Consider the following 23,200-nt stretch of genomic DNA (forward strand, 5'->3'; position numbering starts at 1 on the left):
CCCCCCCCCCCCGACAGGATGTGCTGATACGACCCTGGTGAACTTACAGTGTGTGTGGTGTTTGTTGTTTTTTAACTGTAGCGACCTCCAGGTGGTCATCATGTCCGTTTGGATGATCCTTCCTGTCAGCCTGCCTGTCTTCACCATCACTGGAATATGGGTTGTGTAAGTACCTCTGACTTATGTAAATATATACATCAGCTTGTCATTGCTTGTCTTTCATGTTCAACATTTGTAGGCAAACTTCGAGGTACAAAGTGCTGCAGCTCAGAGCTCCAGTTGTCTGTACATAAGCACCTGTTATCGCTGCACTGATGGCGATGACCTCTGCTGGCCGCACGAAGTTCATATATGTAAAAGCGTTTCCTTTTTTGGAAGGAAAACAGCAACAGCTTGTTTATTCTGCAATTGTGTGGGAGAACAGTCATGGTTGAAATTCCTTCTGGCTGGTCTGGCATGTGTGTCCCTGTGTTTTAAACTCAGTCACTTGCCCACACACAGCAGTCCCATCTGTAGCTCTTCACATGGCAGCAGCATTACTCAGTCAGAGCTGCTTCTTCTGTGGTCCTAATGAGCAGACAGGGTCATTCAGCATCAGCAACAGGTGCTGGGAGCTGCTTTAGTGCCAATTTGGAGGAAACATCAACGACATCTGTAACAATTTTCTACAGAATTGAATGTAATGCAAGAATTAATGTACAAAATCAAGGGGAGATATCTTAAAGAAAAACATCCTCAAAGGAAAAATCTGATATTTTGGGAGAATTAAACAAGAAGGTTGATACCACTCTAGTTTAAAACTTAGCGTAAAACCTGGAAACAAGGGGAAACAGCTTGGCTCTGTGTCATTTGCTTTTCCTTTTTTTAAACATATAGAATTTTCATGGAGATAAACATTTCACTTTGAAGGGGATATTTGTACATTTTTCTGCCACTGAACATGGTTTCTTGCCAGGAGCAGGTGGAGGTGACTTGTCGCTTGACAACAGCTTCAGACATTGTTGCGTTTACAAGACAAGAGGTTATAATATGCCCTCTGAGCAACACTACTTCTTCAGGGCAGACTGGAGGCTACAGTGAGTCACTATCAGAAAGTGACGAGCTAGCTTGTTCTACTTCAGCAGAAGAAAAAAGTGATAGAAACAAGAGTTAACATTGGTGTTGCTTTCCGTCTCTGGAGACAACTCCTGGTGAAAATAGCTAATTTAATGCCCCATAAAGCAGCGTAAAAACAGGGTTATGGCAAGAAATACAATACAGAAATAAATAGGTCAAGAAAACTGTCAAACTCTGCAGAAAATAACTTAAAAATATCCACTTAAGATGGCTGCTTTCCAAGATCTTTAACATTTACTTAAATTCAAGAACAGTAATAAATCCTGCCACTCTCCAGGAGGTGGAACAGAAGATTTAAGAGAGCGATGGTAGACTGAAGGAGAAGAAGTTATTGTCAGCTATTTTACACATCCAGTATCATCATTACCTTTGGAAGAGCTGTTGAAGACGACTGAAAAGTCCTCCGTAATCCTGAATTGCACAAAAAAATAAAGGAGGTAATGTGAGTTTGGATTTCTCTTATCATCCGGTTGACTTTAAACAGCTAGCCTGGTTGTCTCCAAAGGTAATAACCTGTGCATAAACTGAGTTGTAACAATTCAGTGCTGGGCTGTTGACTTCCTGAAGTCTCCACTGGTTTCCTAGCAACCATACAGTGACGACAGGACAGAGCCATGTTAGCTGTGTCTGCCGTTCACTCATTCACCACCCCTATGAGACTATGTCCACATCAAGCTGTTTAAATTTAAAAAAAAAAAAAAAAACTGTTTTGTTGTGCGCCCACACTTTTCAAGTTGGTTTCATCGGGTCCTTCATCCACAGTGAAACACCTGAACAACATGAAAACTGCTAAATCTTCCACAACACTGCTTCACAGCCAACATCTGATGATAAGAGGCGCGGACGTAAATAGGTTAATGACTGCTCTGCTGTGTGTTCAGCTGTATTGTATTTTATGAAGGTTATCCTCATAGCTTCACTGATACTGTGGCACACAGCCCCTCACACTCTGGGCTGGGTTTGCGTCATTGTTTTGGAAAAACTGTTCCTTTAATGTTGTCTCAGCCCGGGGGACATGGAGTCAAAGTTACCTCCGTCTCTGCTGCATCACTGTCGACAGTTATCTGTTTTTATCTGTCTCTGGAAGTCCCCTTCATTTATGGAAGTTCAGTACTAAAGTCCTGGAGTCACCCTCTTATCTTACACACCTTCATTTACATCTCATGTAACTCACGTGTGTGTATTCGAGGGGCAGTAGAAAAGGCCAATGATAATCTAATTATCAAAAACAACATACATGTCCCACAGAATCAGATAGTCGCCTTAAAGTCTCCCCTGGCTGCTCACAGTCACTTTTTCCAGTTATTGTTTCAGGCAATTAACTCTCAGGGATTTTAAAACTACAAACCAGAGACTCAGACTGTATCCACTGAGATAAACCCCCTGTACAAACCCAGCCGGCTGCACGCGACAACAACACCTTCATACACCCTCTGCAGATTTAGGATGTTGAGATGCTTCACTTTTTTCTTTAAGTTTAACGTCAGCTGGTCTCTGTTTCGCCTCTTCCTCCTCTCCTTCCTCGGTGTGAGCGGGCCGACACAGTCTGCTCTGCGAGAAGCTTTTCACACCTTCGCTAAAGTGGACGCAGGGTTTTTTTTCACGGCAGGTCTCTGAAGATTTGTCCATCAGAGATGAGTCTGTGACCCCCCCCCCCCTCGTTCTGTCAGTCCCGTTGTTCTTCATACATGTCGACACCTGCCCTGCTTCAGCCTTTTCGAGTGCTGTTGTTGACCCAGAAACAGAAACTGAGGCTTGTGAAGTTTTGGTGGGAAAGACTGAAAACAAAAATAACATTTCATCCAAATCCAAGTAAATAACTTAAACTGCACAGAAACACTAGTTCAGACCAAAGTGCCGTGATTCCTGTTTGTTCAAGCAAACACAGATCAATTCCTCTGACCTGAGAGTCCCCTTGTTATCAGTGATCAGTAGATCCACTCCAACTATCACATGTTTGATTTTCACTTTTTGAGTAGCCTGTTTTCTCGATTCCTGTCAGTATCTTATCTGTGGCTCAACATGTCTGTGTCAGTGGTTGAGAATCTCCTGTCTTTTACCCATGGTGTGTTTAAGTGTCAGATCACATGTTTACATGCAGTGACTAAGAGTCTGGACTGGCCTCTGTCCCACTACCTTCTGTAACGCAGTGCAATCTCTCGTGCAGCATTTCATTGACCTTTCTGGAAAAATCAAGCCTGTTCCTGGGGGTTTACTTGAAACTCCACCACAGCCGACGGTAAACCTTCATGATCGTAACAAGGTTAAACAAAGATTCCTTTGTGAGTACGGAAAAAAAAATCTACATTTACTATGAACATTTACAAGTGCTGCAAAGTGGCTGATTATGTCATTGTATCTTAGTTTTTTCAATAATCATAAAACTCACCAACTCTTTCAACTTTCTGGTTGTAGTCTCTGCTGTCTGAAAGCTCGACTCACTCATGGACTCATCTCTTCTGTTGAGCTGTAACACTTACCCATGAACATCTAGGACTTATAGGAAATTGTGCTTGTTAAAGGCTGCTAAAAACAGAAATACTGAATAAACAATTATATTAAAAGTCCCATATTTAACCTTTTCCTGTGTTTTTTTGAAGTGTTGATCCATAAGAAGATATATTTGTGGTTTTAAGAACCGAAAACCATCTCAATATAGTTTTACATCTCCTCTCTCAGGCTTCTTTCATGGAGCTCCAGTAAAAACAGGTTGGTGAGCCAATCAGAAGAGAGGAGGCTCTGAGCCTCTTTTCTGATTGGCTGAGTGATCCAATAAAACTTTAGCAGATTTCAGGTAAGCACTCAGAGAAACCAAATCCTGCAAGGTTGGATTGTGGGTCCAGGTGGGCGGGGCTTGGGGCGTGGCTGAGAGACACAGAAGTCCTGACGGCTGGTTTTAAGGCTCAGTTTCTGAACACAGGCTGTGTCTGATACTTTCACAGTATTAATATAGAACCTAGACCTGCTTAATATTAAACAACACATGGACATCTACTTTTATACTGTATGGGACCTTTAAATAGTTTTTCAAAAAAACTTCTATCCTGATCTAAACACATGATTTGAGCCACAAGACATACTGAGAATGGCTTTGTTTGATGTTCTTACATCTGAAACAGAACCTGGATGTTCTGGTTTCACTTCGGCTTTTTATAATGTTTAATGTTCTCCATCTTTAGCCTTGCAAACATTAGTTTTGAAGGTATTTTTTTTGAAAAAAATGTTGACCTGATGATGACGCTGGATGAAAAGTCAGAGGATCACTTAAGTTTTTACATATGATCCTGAGGGAAACATGAACATCTGTACCAGATTTCATAGCAATCAAGCGAGTATTTGGTGAACCTTTTTCGCACAAAACCTCATGATGGCACGAGATGAAAAGTCAGAGGATCAACAAAGTCAGTAGGATTCATCCACTGAAAACCATGAAGGTCTGTACAAAATTTTATGGAAATTCATGCATTAGATGGTGAGATATTACAGTCTGGACCAACAGACCGATATTAACCATCCACTGAGAATCAAGTTTGAGACTCTGTACATTTGCTGCTCGGTCCCTCCTACTCCTGAGCAAGACTCTCAGCCTCATTCTCCCACACTGTGATTCACAGTGTATTTGTGTGTGTAATGAATTATCTCAGGCTTGTGGTGAGTGTGTAGTCGACAGATTTAAGAGGTTTTAAAAAGCAGCAGCGGCTCCTCTGACGTCAGAGCTCAGGTTAAAATACAGCCAGCCTCTGCACACAGGACAACTATGACGAAGACAAGTGTCCTCAGTCTGTGAAAGAAACGCTGCTCGTTCATGTGACTTCAGAGGCTGGACTGACATTAACTTTGATTCCTTATGTGACGGTGCTGTCAAGTACTCTATTTTAGTAGGTAAAACAGAACTTCACTTCTACTGTAGATCAGTTTTATTAAACATTACAGAGGTTGTTGTGACAGTGAAAGTTTGTGTCCAGAGCAAATCAAGATATTATCTTTTCCTTCTTGTTCAACTGATTGTTCACTTCTTCTTCTTCTCTGCTTTAACAGATACGCCATGGCCCTGTACAACCAGCATGTCTGCCCTGTGCACAACTGGTACAGCACACACACACACACACACACACACACACACACACACACACACACACACACACACACACACAATCACTCATAGGGATGAACCAACAGAGAATTATCAGCTCCCCTTGACTTTTACAGATCTTTACAGTGAGTCTCAGCTCATTGTTTATCTGGACCGCGTCTTTACTGTTCTGGTTCATTCACCACTTCCAAGTGTTAACATAAAGTTAACACTTCCTGACACCAACAATAATTAAGTTGGACACAATTAATCCTGAAGTTTATTTAATCCTCAGAATATGTCCACGCTAAAAAAGCTAAATTTCAAACCACAATATTGATCATTTAGTGTCCACACTAATGCTTCAGACAGCTAAATATCTTCATCACCCCTGTAGTTAAATATACCAAACTCATGATTTAGTAGTTCTCATTTACATATTCTGTTTTAAACATAAACTGAACAAACGACTTGTGAGGAGTTTTCTTATTATCTTCATTTTCAAACAGGACCCAACAGTTTTTGGGTAGGGAAGCTCAAAACGATGACCAAACAAAGAAAAAAAGTCGTTCATTGATCATGAGTAATCACCACACGGATGCCTGCTGTGAAACTGTGAAAACCGTAGAAGGAAAACCACCACTTCTCTCAGCTGGCGTGTTTATGTAGCATTAATCCAGGAAAAGACTCATTTTGCCCAAGGAATCTTTTCTCAACCTACATCACAGAGGCCCCAGCACTTCCTGCCAAGTCCGTCCGTCTTAATTCAAACACGACGAGGCACGAGATGGAGAAAGAACGTAGAGATCAAGACGGGGGGAATTAAGAAAATAAAGTGCTGCAGGGGCAAATGTTAACGTGTAGAAGCGTATGTGGGGGGGGGAGTTGGGGGGGGGGTTTGGATGGTTTCTGCAGAGATAAAGACAAACACATCGGTTTAAATAGAAAGAGGAGGAATCCAAACTCATGTCAGGTATCATCTCTGATGTGGAGTGACTTGTGTGGTATGTGAAATCTAAACATGGAGTAAAATCACATGCTGGATTCTTTAATAAAAGCACCTTCCCGCCTGGTACAGAACCATAAAAACTATCAGTAGACCTCTGCAGAACCCCTGCAACAACCTGTGTAAAGAACATAGAGTTTCTCAGGGGAAAGGTTTGTGAATTTAGGTTAAAGCTCTTATGTTATGATATAAGAAAAATATTAGATTACCATCCCCTTATCTGTGATTTATAAGATTTAGTCACGTGATGTATTTCTTTTCATATTTTTCTTACGTGTTTAAAATACAAGATGATGAGTTTTAGTTTCATTGGTATGAAGATATTTAGTTTTTTGTTTTAATAAAAAAGACAAAGTTACTTTTATTTTCTACTGTAAGAGCATACAGTTGGATTTAAAGGAGCTACAAAGCTAAAGTTAGCGTTAGCAGCTGTTATAAGAGAATATAAACAATAAACAATCTGTGAAGTGTAAGAGATACAAATATTTAAATGAATCCATCAACCAGAAATGTAAAGAAAGTAAAAAACAAAAACACAATTTATTTACCCTGATTCCCATCTATGTGCTTATTAATGCCTCTTTTCATTTACTTTTAATTAATGCATTCTGATGTGGGGATTCTCATATTATAAAGATGATCCTCACAGTTTCCTAATCACAACAACACACACAACTCAGCTTTAAACACTATGTGTAATTTAACATTTAACAGACCTTTCACCTAAAAGTACTTTGGGTTAATTTTCTACTGTGGTTTGTGTAGAGCAGGAGCCGTGATGCGCCACATGAGACCCTCGATGCTCAAACCATTAACAGAGTTTGTTTTCTTTGGTCGTCCTGCATCATGAGACGCTCATTATGAAGCATAATGGGTAAAAGTAAAGATTTGACCTGAAATGAGGGATTATTTTTTATCTAACTTTGAACTATTTTAAAGATGAGCGGGTTTCTTTTAAACAAGTGTCTATAATCACACATACAGTATGAAGTTAGCGTGTCCATGTGTGTGTTTAAAGGCTTTATAATGAGTCATGTGAGGAGCAGCTTCCACTGCAGAGGGGTCCTGTGCTGTGCTGCACCCTGGACAACATACCGCTCATCAGGTGAGTGTTCCCACCTCTGCAGGTGCTACAGGAGTCATTTTATTCATTTAGCAAAGCTGCTGCTGTGTGTTTAACATAGGTCACAGCTATCTGGTTTCTGTACGTGAATCAAACAATCACCGTAGTTGACATCGAGTTGCTGAAAGTGCGATTTCTCTGAAACCGCGGTGGTAAATCAGTGACTGAAGATCCTCTTTCTGCTCTTGAAACAACAACAATTTCATTGAAGCGCCACAGAGCACACACTGTACACACGATGTGACCACGGGTATCGAATAACGTGAAATAGCAGCGGTCCGTGGTTTCCGTCAGTCATTTTTATGAGTTCTACCATGTCTGGTTTTGTTGTTTTTCCCTCTTCTATTGAACCCAAACGGCAACAGGACAGATGTCAGAGCACATTGTGTTTTATACATTGCGTGCACGCGCTCACACACACACACACACACACACACACACACACACACACACACACACACACACACACACACACACACTGTGTTTAGAGAGAAAAACTGGGACAAAATGCACCTTTGTTACTGGAATATCTGTGGACGGTGACGAAACACAGCGATGGACTCAAGCACACGACTCCGCAGACAAACACTAAAGAAGAGGAAAAAGCTGAAAGGTTTAACTCCAGACTCACAGTCGAACTGACGCAGGGAACCTGGAGCACACAGACTGAATACACAAGGGAGGCAGGCATAATGGGACACAGGTGAAACACCTCAGGGCTGGGCACACAATCACACGGAGGCAGGAAGAAGGGATCTGAAATGAGAAGTGAAGGTGAGCAACGCAAAAATAAAAACAGGAAGTAAAGCAACAAAAATGCTGGACGAGACCAGACAGTCAGACATGCAAAGCTTTACCTTTATCGAATGGCAAGTTAACAAATCGGCCTCATGTCTGAATAAGTACCCTGAGCGCTTTAACCTGAAAGGTACGATGGCAATCCAGTTACGTTTCTGTGTCACTTCCTGTATCACTGAACTGAAAGTCTTCAGATTAAAATAAAAGCAGCAGCAGCAAAAACATGAAGAGACAGAGAGAAATGAACACCTTTAACCTCTATCTTTCTAACATCACTGTAACACATTTATTCCCCCAAATCTTCATCTCTTATTCACAAAGAAAATAAAATCAGTTCCAATAAACGAAGATATTGCCAATGTCGACGTCTTCTCATATCAGATTGCTCCGTAAAAACAATCTTCTCCTCCCTGCAGCAGCGAAATGCTTTACACACAGCATGTGAGCGTGAAGCGAGAGTCCCAACCTAACATCTTGTCCTTCAGTCTCCTATGTACATGCATCGGCATTGTGCTTGTCTGCCACAAGCTCCATCAGAGAAACAAGCTGAGCAGAGGTGAGCAACAGCTCGGCTCCCAGCCCCTCCGAACGTCCCGTGTCCACTGAGAGATTCACTGATTTTTTTAACGTGAAACTGCTTTATTTAGTGTTTTTAACGGTTGTAATCCCCCAGTCTCTTTGTTTTGGAGAGGAGGAGACCTCTGTGAATAATTCGGCTCCAGGTAAAAACCTCCTGAACCTCTGACACTGAAGGAATCCAAAGAGGGAGAAAGTGACACTAATGGTGCAAAAACAGAAAACGCTCTTCCTCTTCTTTACCATTATATCAACTTTACCTCACTGCTGTTCACTTACTATCACGCAAACTTTATCTCTTTACCTAGATGTGCTTTCACAGTCATCTATGTCTGAATGAGAAAAAGCCACCACTGTAACAGATGCAGTGTTTTACATTCCACGTCTGAACAGTCAACACTGTTGAAGAAAAACACATTATAAGTCAAATGGACACATTTAAAGATCCAGATTGAGTTGAGCTCTTGCTGGACACATTTCTCTGATTGTTGAGCAGCTGCAGAGTTGCGAGTTGTTGTGAGATGAGTCCACACTTGCCCGACAGAGGCTCACAGTCAGGAGGGATGACCTCTTGACCTGGACAGGAAGAAGAGCTTTTGTTGAGCGGAGCGGATCCGTCACCACACTGAGACGCAAAATGCAAACAGGACAAACTCACAGCTCTCGTTTCTTTAGTTGCAACTAAAGGAAAAAATCTGCTGAAGAGGTCGTCAGCGTGTCTTTAGTACTCGTTTTAGTCCTCATGTTTTAGTTGCGGAGCATTTTTCATGCAGCTTTTGATCTGCAGATAAAGATCTCAGTGTCGTTCTGTCCCCGACCTCCCACTGAGACTGTCGCTCTCCATTTATAGACAAGCGTTTCTCTGCTATCCAGGAAAAAAAAAACAAAACAAAACACTGGCATGGTTTTAATACCGCAGAGTAAATATGGACTCATATAAGGTCTTTGTGCTTTTTCATGACTATTTTTAAGCCATTCCTGGCTGAGAGAGAGCTGCACGGTAAAAAACATAGGACCAAAAACCAAAAGTGGGGAAACATGCAGGATCTGGTTTGAACTCTGAGAACCTGATTGAACTTTAGCCCACTGAGCCTGGAAGCCAGCCCAGACTAACTACCCTCCTCTCCTCTTTTTTTTTTGCAGTAAATGTGGAACTCTTCCACCTGAGAGCTGCTTCTTCAGCCTCATATGCAGCACCGGCTCCTTCATGGGTGAGTATCAGTACAGAGTAAAAGTATTCAGTCAGGTGCACTTTTAGACGCTTGTGTACACAGAACGTGGCTCTAGTACATCTTCACACACATTTACCCGACATGCTGCTCTTTGCTGTACGCTCAAGACCTCAGACTTGTTTTTTCAGCTGTAGTGGCTCCAGCCAAGTCTCCGTTCCCCCAGAATCCACTGCTTCACCCCCCCCCCCCCCCCCCCCCTCTCACCGAGGAGAAAATTTACCCTTTGCCATGAATGGTGCATTTTTATGCCTCACATGACCCACGAGCATTCAACCTCTGACCATGAGGGCAGCTGCTCTGCTCCGCTGTGTGCCAGTCCTGCTTTGAACCGTCTATTTTGGGTGGTTTACCCAGGGTTCATCGCTCGCTGTGCAGAACGCCTATTGATTTTTTTTCCTTTATTTGCTAAATAAAATTTTCTGAGAATTTGCTCTCTAGTAAACTTTAGTCTACTGAGCTTTTAACATGGAGGACTTTAGGTCTTTTACACCAACACTGGAGACGGCGGCGTGTTCTCTCAGGTGGAGAGTGGAGCTCACTACATTGATTTTGCACCTGGTTTTGCAGCAAAAGTTTAACTAAACAACTAGTTTGCATGATGTGTTGGGAGCTCATGTCACAATTTTATAGCTGTATAAAGCCTCTGTGTTTGTGCAGAGTAAAAAGCTTCAAGCCTGAGAACGGTGCAGTGATATCTCAGCTCTTGCAGTTGAAGAGAGAAAGTGGCATCATTAGGTAACAACAGTCAGTGTTTGTGATTCTTCATGTGGATCTGTTTGTTTGAGCAGCGCTGTCCAACTTTTTGATGTAGTGTTTCACAGGAACTGGGTTTGTTAGATGAATATAGCGTGAAGTGCTGCGTATCACGTAGGCTCATCTCTGCAGGACACACTGCTGACAGCAGACTAACATCAACAGGAGAGGAGATTAAAACTGTACAATACCGAGGAAATATATAGTCCTGTATTTCTGGCTTGATGCATTATGTTGCAAGAACTGTTTGACTGAAGCTGTGTATTTGCTCAGTGTCATTTGTTCGACGTATCACCAGAACACACCTGGTTTTCATAGGTTTTGTGAGAAAATGCTGGAATCCACGGACGTTTAACGAGCCCATTAACTTGTCTGAGATCAGGGTTTTTTCCTGTGTGTGTGGTATTTATCTTCTAACACACCACTGAGCGTCCCGTCATCCTTCATGACTTCACAAAACCAAGACAGCAAGATACTGGCCGATGTTTCTGCAAAAGCTGCAGAATAAAGTTCAACAACACAGTGGAAATGATAGAAGTTGTATTAATTCTTCTGCATGCACAATGCAGTTGCCGTTACCTGAAGGTGAAATGGATGTTGCATCACCAGCAGGAGGTTGAGACTGAGCAGCTGTCATTCTCAAGTTACCAAAACATTTCTTACTTTAACATGATGACCAGTAGGTAAGGAAGGGACTGTTGTTCCCTCCTGCCTTGTAGCTTCAAACCACAGATATTGTATTTTACAGTTGTTTTGTTGACTTTGGTGAAATGTATCCACACTTTGGAAAGTTTGGAAAGTGAAGGTTGTCGGTGTCAGTGAGTCGGAATGTGTTTGGATAAATCACCAGTTTTTCTGGCTGGACAACAACAGCGAGTCCAGCCTTAGAAACACAAATTGTTAAGACAAAATGTTATGACTGAGTGGCTGAGTGATGAAGTTACACCATTGGCTGTTACTCTTTCAAAATGAATTGGTGCAAACACTTTCCATTATTTAACCAGGGGGCGTTTACAGGGTTGTCAACTTAGTTTTTGAACTTTTGAACTTTTTGGTGACTTTTTACTTTTCATGGAAAGTAGTTGTTAACAATCTTTCCACAACAGTTTTCTACTACATCATCAGTCTCACACATTTGACCACACACGGTCCAGCCACATACTAGGTTTTGACCTGGTCTTGTTTTCTTTGCAGATGTCTGTAGAGGCCAAATAGATGATCTAAGAGACATTAACAGATCTGGGTATTTTAACAACTTGGAACTTGATCCAAAAATTGTGACACAAAAAGCAATATACTTGAGAAGCTGAATACATGGTATTTTTACTTAAAAACCAACTGAAACGATTAATCGATTACCACAGTAGTTGCCGGTAGATTTTCGTTCTTTCAGCTCTAAATGAAAGCCATGGTGTTGGTTTGTGTGCGCTCACACTCTGGAAATTTCCCCAGCATCAAAAGCTTTCCCCCCTTTTTTTTTTTTCTTCCACTCTCACAAACAATACACACTTTTTGTTTGTGAGGCAGTTTGTTTAACCTGGAGGTGTGGTGTGATTCGAGATGAGAAGAATGGTGATTGTAGAGAAAGTTGCTCCCTGGCTGTGCTGCAGGCAGATAACCCAGAATCCAAAAACATGGAGTCTTATCGCCGCACACGCTCGACGATCAAAAACTGACCGCCGGCGCTCGCCGTAGGAGTCACAACATGAGCATCAAAACAGTTTTGCAGCGTGATGAGCAGCAGATGTTACAGCGGTGTGAAACTGCTGTGAAGCTTTGATGGAGGCGTTCAGTAAACAGACATCAGGAATCTGCTCACACAGAGATCTGCAGCATCATCGCTCCACTGATCAGGATGTGACTTTGATGCTGCTTCACCGGCCTGATGTGAAGGATTAAAGCTCTTTGCCTTTAGCATCAGCAATTATTAAATAGTTTTATTCCGCTGTTTTAGCATGGTTGCAGTCAATCTTAGTAAATTTATTTTTATTTGTTTGTGCATTAGCAATATATATAAAAAAACTGCAGGAGAGGTTGGAGTTGAAACTTTGTTCAAAGACAAAGCATAAAAATTTAAAAGCACAATAAGAGAATTACATTCATTATGAATAGTAAAGGATGTAAAAGTATGGTGGCCCTGAGAGCCCAATGCACTGCAACTAGAAAAACACCTGCAAATATATAAAACACAAGCGAATGAAGAAAACATTTTCACCAATTTGACAGCACATACACAGCATAACAAAGTGCACATCAAATACAGTTGCAGTTCCTCTAACGGCCACTAGAGTCTGGCTCCAACAGTGAGTCGATCCCCATAGACCCCCATGTTAAAGTGTCCAACTTTACATCAGAAATAAACATGTTTACAGCCTGGAACAAAAACAGTTTTGGTCTCTGGAGATAATTTCCTCCTTCATGAAAACTGTTTATAGAACTCACCTGTTTACATTTTATTAAGGCTTAAAGTTATACGTAATTCCTCAATTATGTATAACTTGGCCTCTTTGAGTGACAGGTGGGTGAGCATATGCTTGCCACAAACTGGCATCATGAAGTCTGAGCACCACACACGCCCCTCCTCTTTGACCATCTTTGAATTAGCTGGGAGTTATTGGTGGAGTCAGGCACTGCCAAGATGGCGACAGTGGAGCAGCTCACTCTGAGCTTCAAAACCGCTCATCAGAAACCTGTGGGTGATGTCACGGAGGCTACGTCCATCTCTATTTACATGTAGCTGAAAATTAGAAGGTGTACATGTGACCTGCGGTTACCCATAACACCCTTCTCTACGTAGGTTTAGATTACGTATCTTGGGAGCATATAATTCTGGCTTTTCTCCTCTGCATTACAAAAAGATAAAAACACATAAAATGTGAACTTTAACAAATTGTTTTAACTCTGAGGGTGAACCAGTTTACCTTATAGTAAATTCAGGTGGATGTGGTTTCCTCGAGTAAAAACCTAGGGCAAACAATACTTGAAAATGTCCAGCTGCTTGTGAAACAACTTGCTGTGAGTGAAGAGAAAAAGTTGGCAGAGGTGTAGATGACATTCTCTGACGTGGACTGTGGGTGAGGAGGACAGTAGAGATTACACCTTTGTATCCAGAGAGAATCACTGTAATTAGGAAGAAACCAGAGCTTGTTAAAGGTCATTTTAAGTAAACAAAGAGGATGAATGGTGGACTGTGTGTAAAGAGTGACTGCTGAAACAAAACGTGTTTGTCTGTGGATGCATCAGGAACCCTGAGGTTGTTTTCCTTCTGTTTAGAGAAAGAACTCCTTTAACATGAGCAGAAAGCAGGAAGAGACTCAGACTATAAACACCTCAGTTACAGTTTGTCGTGTGGGCACGGTTCCTGGAAGAGAGCACGTTTGGGCCAAACTGAATCTCCTCCTTCCATCTTCATCTCTCACTTCTTTCTCCTTATGTCTGTTGTACCTGTCTCTGCAGTGATGCTGATCGGTCTGCTGCGTTACGCTCACGTCATAGAGAAACACCAGAACTGTGTCCTCAACACGGCCGGCCTCTCCACCGGATGGATCTGTGCCGCTGGTCTCATCATGGTGGGAAACTTCCAGGTAAATCAACAGTGTGATTGAAGCTCCAGGACACACACACACACACACACACACACACACACAGAGAAACAATAACAGAACAAATATGTGTGTGTTCAGACTGACCTTTGCACACAGCTTCAAACTGTGTGTGTGTAATAATTCACTTTGTGGGGTGATAGTAGTGAAAGTGATAGCAGCACTTTGGTTATTCAGCTGAATGGCTGAAAGTTCTGCAGGTACAAAACCCTGCAGTACCACAAGCTGCCACTGGGGAGATTGGCATCGAGGCTCAGTGGCAGCGTCGTATCCAGCTCTCTTGATCGTTGGCGTCAGATTCTAACGCTCAGGAACAGATCCTCGAGGAAATTAGTTTGTTTCCCCTTCCATTGACCTGATCCTGGCTTCATCCCTAACCAGTTATCTCTGAATCGTATATTTACCCTCTCTTAGTACGTCCGTGCCAAATACCTGCAATGACACCATCAGCCTCAGCTGTACTACTGTGTTAAGTACCAATAAGCAAATATTGGCAAGATAACACACTAAATTGACATGGTGAACATGGTAAACACTACACCTGCCAAACACAGAGTTTAGCTCCAACCACAGTGTCACAGAGCCATTGGCATAATGTAGACTCTACAGATTTGGTATCTAATCTGTCTCATCTGTCCAATTATAGTTTTCAAACATTTATTATTGAAGTTTATATTGTGCTCATGTGATGCATATATAAATAAGTACAGTATTACAGAAGTCCTGGTTTTATCTGTCTCTGGGCAAAATATAATGAAGCAGCTATATGTAGTCTGCTGTGCATGATGAGCACTGGGTAGATACACAATAAACAGAGACCAGAGAGACTCAGTTTGTTGCTCTGCAGCTCTAATTATATAGCAATGCATTTCTTGTGGAAAAGCCCTGCTTTGTTTCTCCGAAGGATCAGAGATAAAAAATTAAAAGAATCAGGGATCCAAAGAGAAAACTGGGATTATGACAGAGAAATGTCCAACAGAAAGGTTGACAAAACAAAATGCAGCGATGTATTCAGAAGAAATGTTTCTTACATCACTTAAATGACCTTTTTTTTTAAAGTTGGAGCACACTGAAAAAACATCAGTCAAGGATTTGATTTCATAAAAACAATCACCTGAATTTTTTGTCTCTGCCAAAAATGCAGCACTTTCAAAATGTAAGTTACATAATTTCTTACATAATTTCCAACTGGTATTCATTCACACAGAGAGATGCTATCTCACCGCTGTGATTATCTCTGCCCCCGGCAATTGTAAAACTTTGTCTGAAAACGAGGTGGGTGTTTGATCTTTTCTGCAGGTCTGGTTTAATAACAGTCAGCAGGCCTTTTGTTATTGTAGCAGCGCAACATGTGGCCTTTATACTGGAAACAGAGATTTTAAAATACCAATTAAATTCTGTACTTCTCCCCACATGCTACTAGAATTAAGTACAAGTTAAAAAATATTAAATGATTCCCCATTTAATGTTTTTCTTCTTTAACACAATGTGCTTAGATAAGACTTCACATGATTTATGGGTCATTGCCATGGCAACAGGAAGCAGAGGGTCTCAGTGGCCTAACATAAAAAGTATGGAGGTAACATGGGACGAAGATGGTTTCTACGTTTGAAAGCGAGAAGGAAACATAAAAGCTGCACTCACACACACAAATGCCTTTTAGGCTTTATTTCCAGATTATCAGTCGCTATGGTTACAGCTGACAGCAGGGCCTCTTGATGCTGATGTTGGTGAGTCTGTGCGTCTGTGTGCGAGTCATCTTGACCATTATATTTTGCTGTAAATATTCATGATCCCCAGAGGATGAGTTCTTAATTGTTTCTCTCCTGCTGCTGCCATCACCATAAGAAAATACCTCATCAGACACAGATGAAGCAATACTACAAACTTGAGGAGCGCATACCTCCACCAAGGTACACATACATGTATCAGCTCCATTTCACTTAATGCAAGTATAAATACGACTTTAGTCTTATTACATCCTGCTTTGAAGCCCAAATACCATTCAGAATTGAATTTAATACTAAAATAATCTGATTATATCACTTAATCTTCTGGATTATGTCACAGATGATGGATTAAGCATCTTGAAGGCCGCCTCCTTGGCGCATGTGCACAGCATGTGTTGTTTCTGCTGGTTGGATAAGGCTCGGCGGTGTCGTGGCTGCTGAGCCTCTCTGATGTTCTTCTCTCCTGCAGCCTCTCACCACTTTATAGATCTTCCAAGCAAATTTCTTTTGATGCTCCGTTTGTTCTGTCTGGAAATCGTCTGGTCTCGCCTCTCTGTGGTAGTGTGATCTTAAAAACAAGAGGTTTGGAGTTCCTGCCCTCGGTACGCTCAGGAGAAGTTCAGTTTAAAGGAAATCTTATTTTGAAAAGAGGCTCAGAATGATTTAATAGTAGTAGTTGTAACTACTGTAGGTTGTGATAAAGATTTACTGTGAGGAAGAGGAGCGACAGCACCTGTACATTCAGTACATGCATGCTTCTACACAGGAACATGCTGAAAGTACAGGCACACACATGCACAAGCACATAACTCTGCACACATCCCTTCCAGTGCTGGGAGTTTTCATGGCCTCAGGTGCTGACTGAGTTTAATCTGGCACTGAACATGTTCTGACAGTGGGGCTTTTTGCCAGGAATGTAGCCTCAAATTTACAGTGACGTTTATGTGTTTAGACGTGCACTGCTGGAATGAAACCAAGTGCGTTTACTCAAGTATTGCACTTCACTTTTGTGAGTATTTGTGCTTCACTTGAGTACATTTTGAAGTTGATATGATCAACGTGTTACAGTTGCTTATTTACACATGGTTCATTTGTTTGTGTCCAATATTCCCTCTTCTTTTAGCTCTGTGTTTGGTCTCCTCCAGCTCCTGGGGAAATATCTGGCTCTTTAGCTGCTAAATGCTCCACTGTGTTCACCAATTCATCTCTAACTTAGTCTGTCTGCTGTTTGCTGCTGGGCAGGTCATGGACTGTGGCTTTTTACAGATGAAAACAGGCCTGCTGCAGCCAAAAACAAGAGCAGTGAGAGTGAGCCAGAACAGTAAAGATGTGGGCCGGACAGATAAACAATGACTTGAATCTCACTATAAATCCAGGTGAAGCTGAGAGGAGCCTCAGGTTCAGCTGTAGTTTCATCACTGTGAGTGACCCATTGTATTTGATACACTGTTATTACAAAAATATTGATTATCGGCAGTATTTTATGTGAAGTGTTGTGATGTGAAGATATATTTGTGGTTTTAAGAACCAAAAACCATCTCAGTGTAGTTTTACATCTCCTCTCTCGCTCTTCTCTACGGAGCAACCAGCAACCAGCCTCTGAGCATCTCTCTTGATTGACTTACTGTTTTCTGGCCACATAGTTAAAGGAGTGTAGCCCACTGCTGTAGCTTGGTCAGTTGATGCTGAACATGAGCTGAACAGACGGTCAAATTTAGACTAAAAATGCTCTGGTATTTCATCAAAGTTAACTTTAGCCATTGGTCTCTGATGTTACTCTCCATGGGAGTGCTGTGCAGTGATATACTGGCTGCCTGATGTCCAGTGATTCTTGTAGCTTGCTATGATGGAATGACCGCTTAGCGTTGTGTTGTTAAAAAAGTCCTGACGGCTCGTTTTAAGGCTCAGTTTCTGAATACAGACAATAAAATACAGAAAATATGGACCTTTAACACTATACTTTCACAGTATTCATCTACAAACCTAGACCCGCTATATAATAAAAATAAATACAAACAACGAAATCTCACCTTATACAATATGGGACCTTGAAGTAAAAATTTCTGAATACTTGTGCCATGTGTTTTTGCTGTGTGTCTGATATAAATGCTTATCCTCAGTCACATGTGTGTGTTTGAGTTGCTGAAGGTCAGTATTGCTGGGAGGCCCTATCCTCTGTGTGGTTGTGTGAAGCGGCTGTCTCAGCTTCCTCCTGCTCTATCGGCCCCTTCAGCTACATCCAGTCTGAGGGTCCTTCATCCAGTCCACACTCCAGCGGTTGGGGTGGGGGTGAGGGGGTGGGGAGGGTGGGGGGTCCTCCTCTTTTTTGGTGATTGGCTGCGGTGCCCTCCTCCTCCCTGTCTGCGCTCCATCTTACATAATGAACCTCGGTGTTTGCCTCAGAGTAAACACGGGCATCGAGCGGCTGATTTTACTGTATAAACCTGTGTTTTACTGACTCCACATCTGCTGAGTGGTAAACAGCCGCGCTCACTCGAGGGCCAGCGTTTACATCCCAGATGGAGCGTTGCTGTTGAAGTGCAGCGCTGAATAAGATGGAGAGTGTTTGACATTTTTTGATAAATGATCAAAATGATGAAACTAATTTTCTGTAAATCAACGAACATATTCATCAAAAAATAATTGAAGCTCTAGTTCGAACTTTCATGTTTTCATTCCATTAGCCTAAATGAAAATGTTCTAGATGTGGTGTTTCTTCATTTTATTCACATTTCCCCAAAAATTTAGCTTTCATTAGTCAGGGCTAAAAAAAAGTAGCTCCTGCTGGAACACATCGTGTACTTGCTGCTATCTCGGTCTAATTTTGCGCAAAAAATTTACATCCACGGTAAAAAACTGGAGTATCAAAATGGATAGCTAGTTAGCAACAAGAAGTATTAAAAGAAAAGAGATTCAGAGACAGATGTTGAATCAACAAGTGGTCTCTCCTCCAGTGAAACAAGAGAAAAACGGAGCTCCCCCTGCTTTCAGCTGCTTTCCTGCTCAAGGTTAGTGTAGTGAGATTAGCATATGTGTGTTTTCTTGTTAGTGTGAGCTGCAGTAATACAACCGTCCTTGAGAGGGGACACTTCTCAGACAGAATTGTTCACACATTATCTATGATAACCGGCTGTGACCTTCCCTCTGTCTCCTCCACATACTCCACCATGTACTAGAGGCGGGGCGCGGAGGGAGATGTCCGACTCCTCACCCTGCTGGTTCGCTGCTTGAACTCTGGTACATGAGTTCTGCAGAAGCCGTGCACGTGGCTGCAGGCGGAAACAGGCACTTCAAAAAAATAAAAATAAACACATCAGCACTTCGACTTTCTTCCTGTGGTTGAACCTTTCTTTTGGAGGAAGTGGTGAACACGTAGATTCTTTCTTCCAACGTCCATGTTGGATTTAAGTGTTGTGACATTTTGTAGACGCAGCCTCGTCACTGCAAAGTACTTCATCTCTCTCCTGCACACCCAGCTCACTTTTACGTATAAATCAGTCAGTTCGCTTGTTCTTTGTGTCTCTTCCCTGTAATTACGCTTCTTAAACAGCTGTGATGTCCCTCGCAATGCATCTGTCATTCACTCAACTCCATGTGCAGGATGTGTTATCATCATACCAGCTGCTGCATTTCAAAATATGTGTGTGTGTGTGCTTGTGCGCAGATTACAGGAACTATTTTGAAAACTATAAATGCAGGGAGGATTTAATGCACTTCCTCAGTTATCTCACTGCCGATCAGCTGCTGAGTTCAAGCTGACACTGCGTTGCACCTCTCGCTCTTTGCCTTTTCAAATTGGTATCACATCATTTTTTTCCCCCCCTCTCTCTGATATTTTCCTGGTGCAGATTGTCCTGTCCTGTGACGCTCTCTGTTAGATGAGGCTGCAACAGTTGATTACCCAGAGTTCCAGTGTTAGGTCACCATGACCCGTGTATAAGTGTTTGTGTGTCATTTGTGTTTTTTTTTAATCAGCTGTGTTGTTTCCACATGTTCCCACAAGAAATGACACTCTGGTGTAAGTGATGATGATTTGGGATCTCATGAGGAAAAAGTAGTTTAGCGTCTTTTAGATTTAGACTTCAGGTTGAGGGAAGCTTATTGGCACGTGTGTTTGAGGGTTAAAATTGTGTTTAGACAATGCTTGTGAAGAGAATCTTATCAGTGAGGAAAGATTCTCATCAGTGCCAGATCAATAGCTAATCAATAGTCAGATGCATGTGAGACAATTATCTTGGATAAAGAAGGAAAAATCTGCATCAGAATTCATGGCTAATACTTCTGTGAACAGAGATCCACAGCCATGCTGATATTAAACAGGTATAATGTTCACCATCTTAGTGTTAGCATGCTAACATTAACGTAACCTTTTCTAATTAGCTCTGAACACAAAGAGCAGCAGAGGATGATGGGAATGTCATTAGTTCTATTGGCGTTTCATCATAAACCAATACTGGAATGAAATAAATGACCATGTTGGCCTGAGGATGGCGCTACGTGAAAAGTCAGATCATCATCGAAGACGTTATAATTAATTCTGTGGGGACGTGAATGTTTATGCCAAATGTCATTAGAGCTGTACTGATTAGCTGATCAGCAAAAAAAATTATTGGCAATTATTTTGATAATCAAAAAATCCTTTTAATCTGAAAATGCTTCCTTGTTCCAGCTTCCTATATGTGAGGATTTGCAAGTCTTAGAGTTTTGGACAAAACACGACACTTGAAGACGTTGACTTTGGCTCTGGAGAATTATGAAGGTTTTTTTTTCATTATTTTCTGACACTTTATAGTCAAAATGATTAATTGTGATATATAAATAATCAGTTGATAATGGTAATAATCATGAGCTGCTGCCCTAGATGTCGTAGCAATCCATCTACGTGTTGAGACATTTCTCGAAAAAACAAAAATGGCAACATTTAGGAATTTTTTCATGGCAAATCCATCTACAAGTTGTCAAAATATTCAAACCTGCAAATGCGGGTCTTGTGGTTTCCAAAGTTGCATCTGTTGTTTGGAAACCACGATGTTCTGCACAAACTTTAGTTCCAACCCACAGAAGATGCTGTGGGCTATTTCTCAGGGTAAGAGGAAACTTTGATCTGCTGGTGGCACGAGGAGAAAAGTCAAGGGGTTGGGATTCGTCCTCTGGGCATCATTAATATCTAATAGAGAGATCTGAGCCTGGGCCGCCGTGGTGGACTGAGCAACATTACCTTCTATAGAGATGCTGTTTGCCACCAGCAGAAGAAATATGAGATGGGAAAAAAGGGAAGAAATTAAAAATAACAAGAGTAACCAAAGTGCAGTGAGGGACAGAAACTACAGCTGTTTATGCATCATGACATATGTGAGGTTTTTTTGTAAATGGAAAAATGAAACCTTCCAACATCACTTATTCTCCCTGAGGTTAAATAGACCCTGTTTTGTGTTTCTTTCTTTATTTCACAGGTGGATTTTGCCAAAGTCCTCCACTACGTCGGAGCTGGAGTGGCCTTCCCGTCCAGCATGCTGTTTGTGTGTCTGCAGTCGGCTCTGACCTACAGACTGGCCAAGACCCAGGAGGAGTACCGAGTGGGTCACCTGCGGGTGGGGATGGCCCTGCTGGCTCTGATCGCCCTGGTGCTCAGTATCCTTCCTGTGACGCTCATGTCAGTTAATGCGTGTAAAGAGTGATGTGACACGTGGCCCCCTGCTGGAGAAAACACAGTTTTACACCCCTTTACGTGAGCAGAGCTAAATCTTCTCCAACCTCTGGGAGTCTGCAGAGGTCATGAGGAGATAACAAGACGTGATATTGATTGCAGTTCCAAGATCTTGACCCAATAAGTCAGCAAAGATAAAAGATAATCAATAAAAAGCAGGTGTCTGAGGGTATTTCTGGATTCCTAAGAGGCAGAGATTTTAGTTTTTTTGATGTGTTCTCTGATCTGGTCTCCCTCCTGCCATTGTTTCTCCTTAACCTCTGATCCCCAGGTGGAGTTTTCTTCTGCCAGGAGAGCTACGCCCTGCAGCACGCCTCCGCCATCTTCGAGTGGATCTACTGCTCGCTCATCATGCTCTTCTACGGGACGTTCGCCTTCGAGTTCGGGGGCATGTCGGGGGACACGCTGATGGTCCTGTCCAGAGGAGGGGGCGTACAGGGCTTCTCCGCCTCCGAGCACAAGACAGAGGTGGTTGGCGCCGGGTCCAACCACCATCAGCCGGAGAGTTTATCCATCCTATAACTGACCTGGAGGTCAAAAGGGCAAAAATATGAACCACTCTGGAAAAAAAAGAAAAAAGAAAAGAAAAAAAAAAAAGCTAGAGCCTGGAAGCTGCATCCTGCATATCAGCACGCTCACTATTGCACACAGCCACGACGCCAAAGCTGTTCTCCTCAGCAGTGACCAAAGACTTTACAGATCCTGCAGGCTAACACTACAAAACATTGCACAATATTGTCAGTGCCTTTCTGCACACACACACACACACACACAAACACACACAGTCCTCGGTGTTTGTTTTAATTCTCTTAATGAAACAATCGGCCTCTGATTTCTGGACCTTTTATCAGACCGAACGTCCAGGAAGTGCCTCCTCACACGCCGCTCCTCGCCAAGCTGCTGTTTGTTTTCATGTTTGGACGTTCAGACATCGAGCTCCGTATTGTTCCCACTCAGGAAGTTTTGTTACATAATCAGCTTTTTGCTCTTTACCTCAATAATAAGGTGAAGTTTTCCAGAAACCTTCTGACAATAGATTGACGGTCGTTGTGTGCCAAGAATAATGTGTTTGATTTTGAAGTGGTTTAACTGTTGTTTTTGCCCAGAATGAACGGCAGGAGTATCTGCCCTCATGTTGAGAAATGTGCCATGTTTTTTTTTTTTTTAAGTGTATCTCAATTGTAATTCAAGTTTTATTATCCACAGAAACATTTTCTGTCTCATATTGTCTAAATAAGCTCTGTTGTATATTTTGTTATATGTCTTTAAACAGTCAGTAACGCTGACATGTTACAGCTTTAATGTGACCAAACTACAGAGGAGGGAGTGAACACGCTGTGTTTGATTATATACAGAAAATAAAGATCAGCAGTGTAAACAAGCAGAAAACAGCAAATTAAAGCAAATAAGTAAAAAAGAATTCACATTACTTGTGGTTTTCTTTCATCGTGTATCTGCAGCCTTCAGGGAAAATGAAACACTCAC

The 23,200-nt window shown here is 41.9% G+C and overlaps 1 protein-coding gene across 1 annotated transcript in view; it reads left to right on the forward strand.

Annotated features, from left to right (window-relative positions):
• Positions 1–23,135, forward strand: part of LOC111655388 (transmembrane protein 150A-like) — a 24,681-nt gene extending 1,546 nt beyond the window's left edge. Inside the window, exons 2-8 of the mRNA XM_023406756.2 lie at positions 82–165; positions 5,155–5,202; positions 7,213–7,299; positions 9,835–9,902; positions 14,133–14,260; positions 21,462–21,639; positions 21,987–23,135. Of these exons, the coding sequence (XP_023262524.1) occupies positions 101–165; positions 5,155–5,202; positions 7,213–7,299; positions 9,835–9,902; positions 14,133–14,260; positions 21,462–21,639; positions 21,987–22,237 (825 nt within the window). The 5' untranslated portion in view covers positions 82–100 and the 3' untranslated portion in view covers positions 22,238–23,135. The remainder of the gene's footprint in view (positions 1–81; positions 166–5,154; positions 5,203–7,212; positions 7,300–9,834; positions 9,903–14,132; positions 14,261–21,461; positions 21,640–21,986) is intronic.
• The last annotated feature ends 65 nt before the right edge of the window (positions 23,136–23,200 follow it).

This window comes from Seriola lalandi, unplaced genomic scaffold, assembly GCF_002814215.2.
Source record: "Seriola lalandi dorsalis isolate HSWRI2012SDOR001 ecotype SW California unplaced genomic scaffold, Sedor1 jcf7180002054317, whole genome shotgun sequence".
Taxonomy (NCBI): Eukaryota; Metazoa; Chordata; class Actinopteri; order Carangiformes; family Carangidae; genus Seriola; species Seriola lalandi.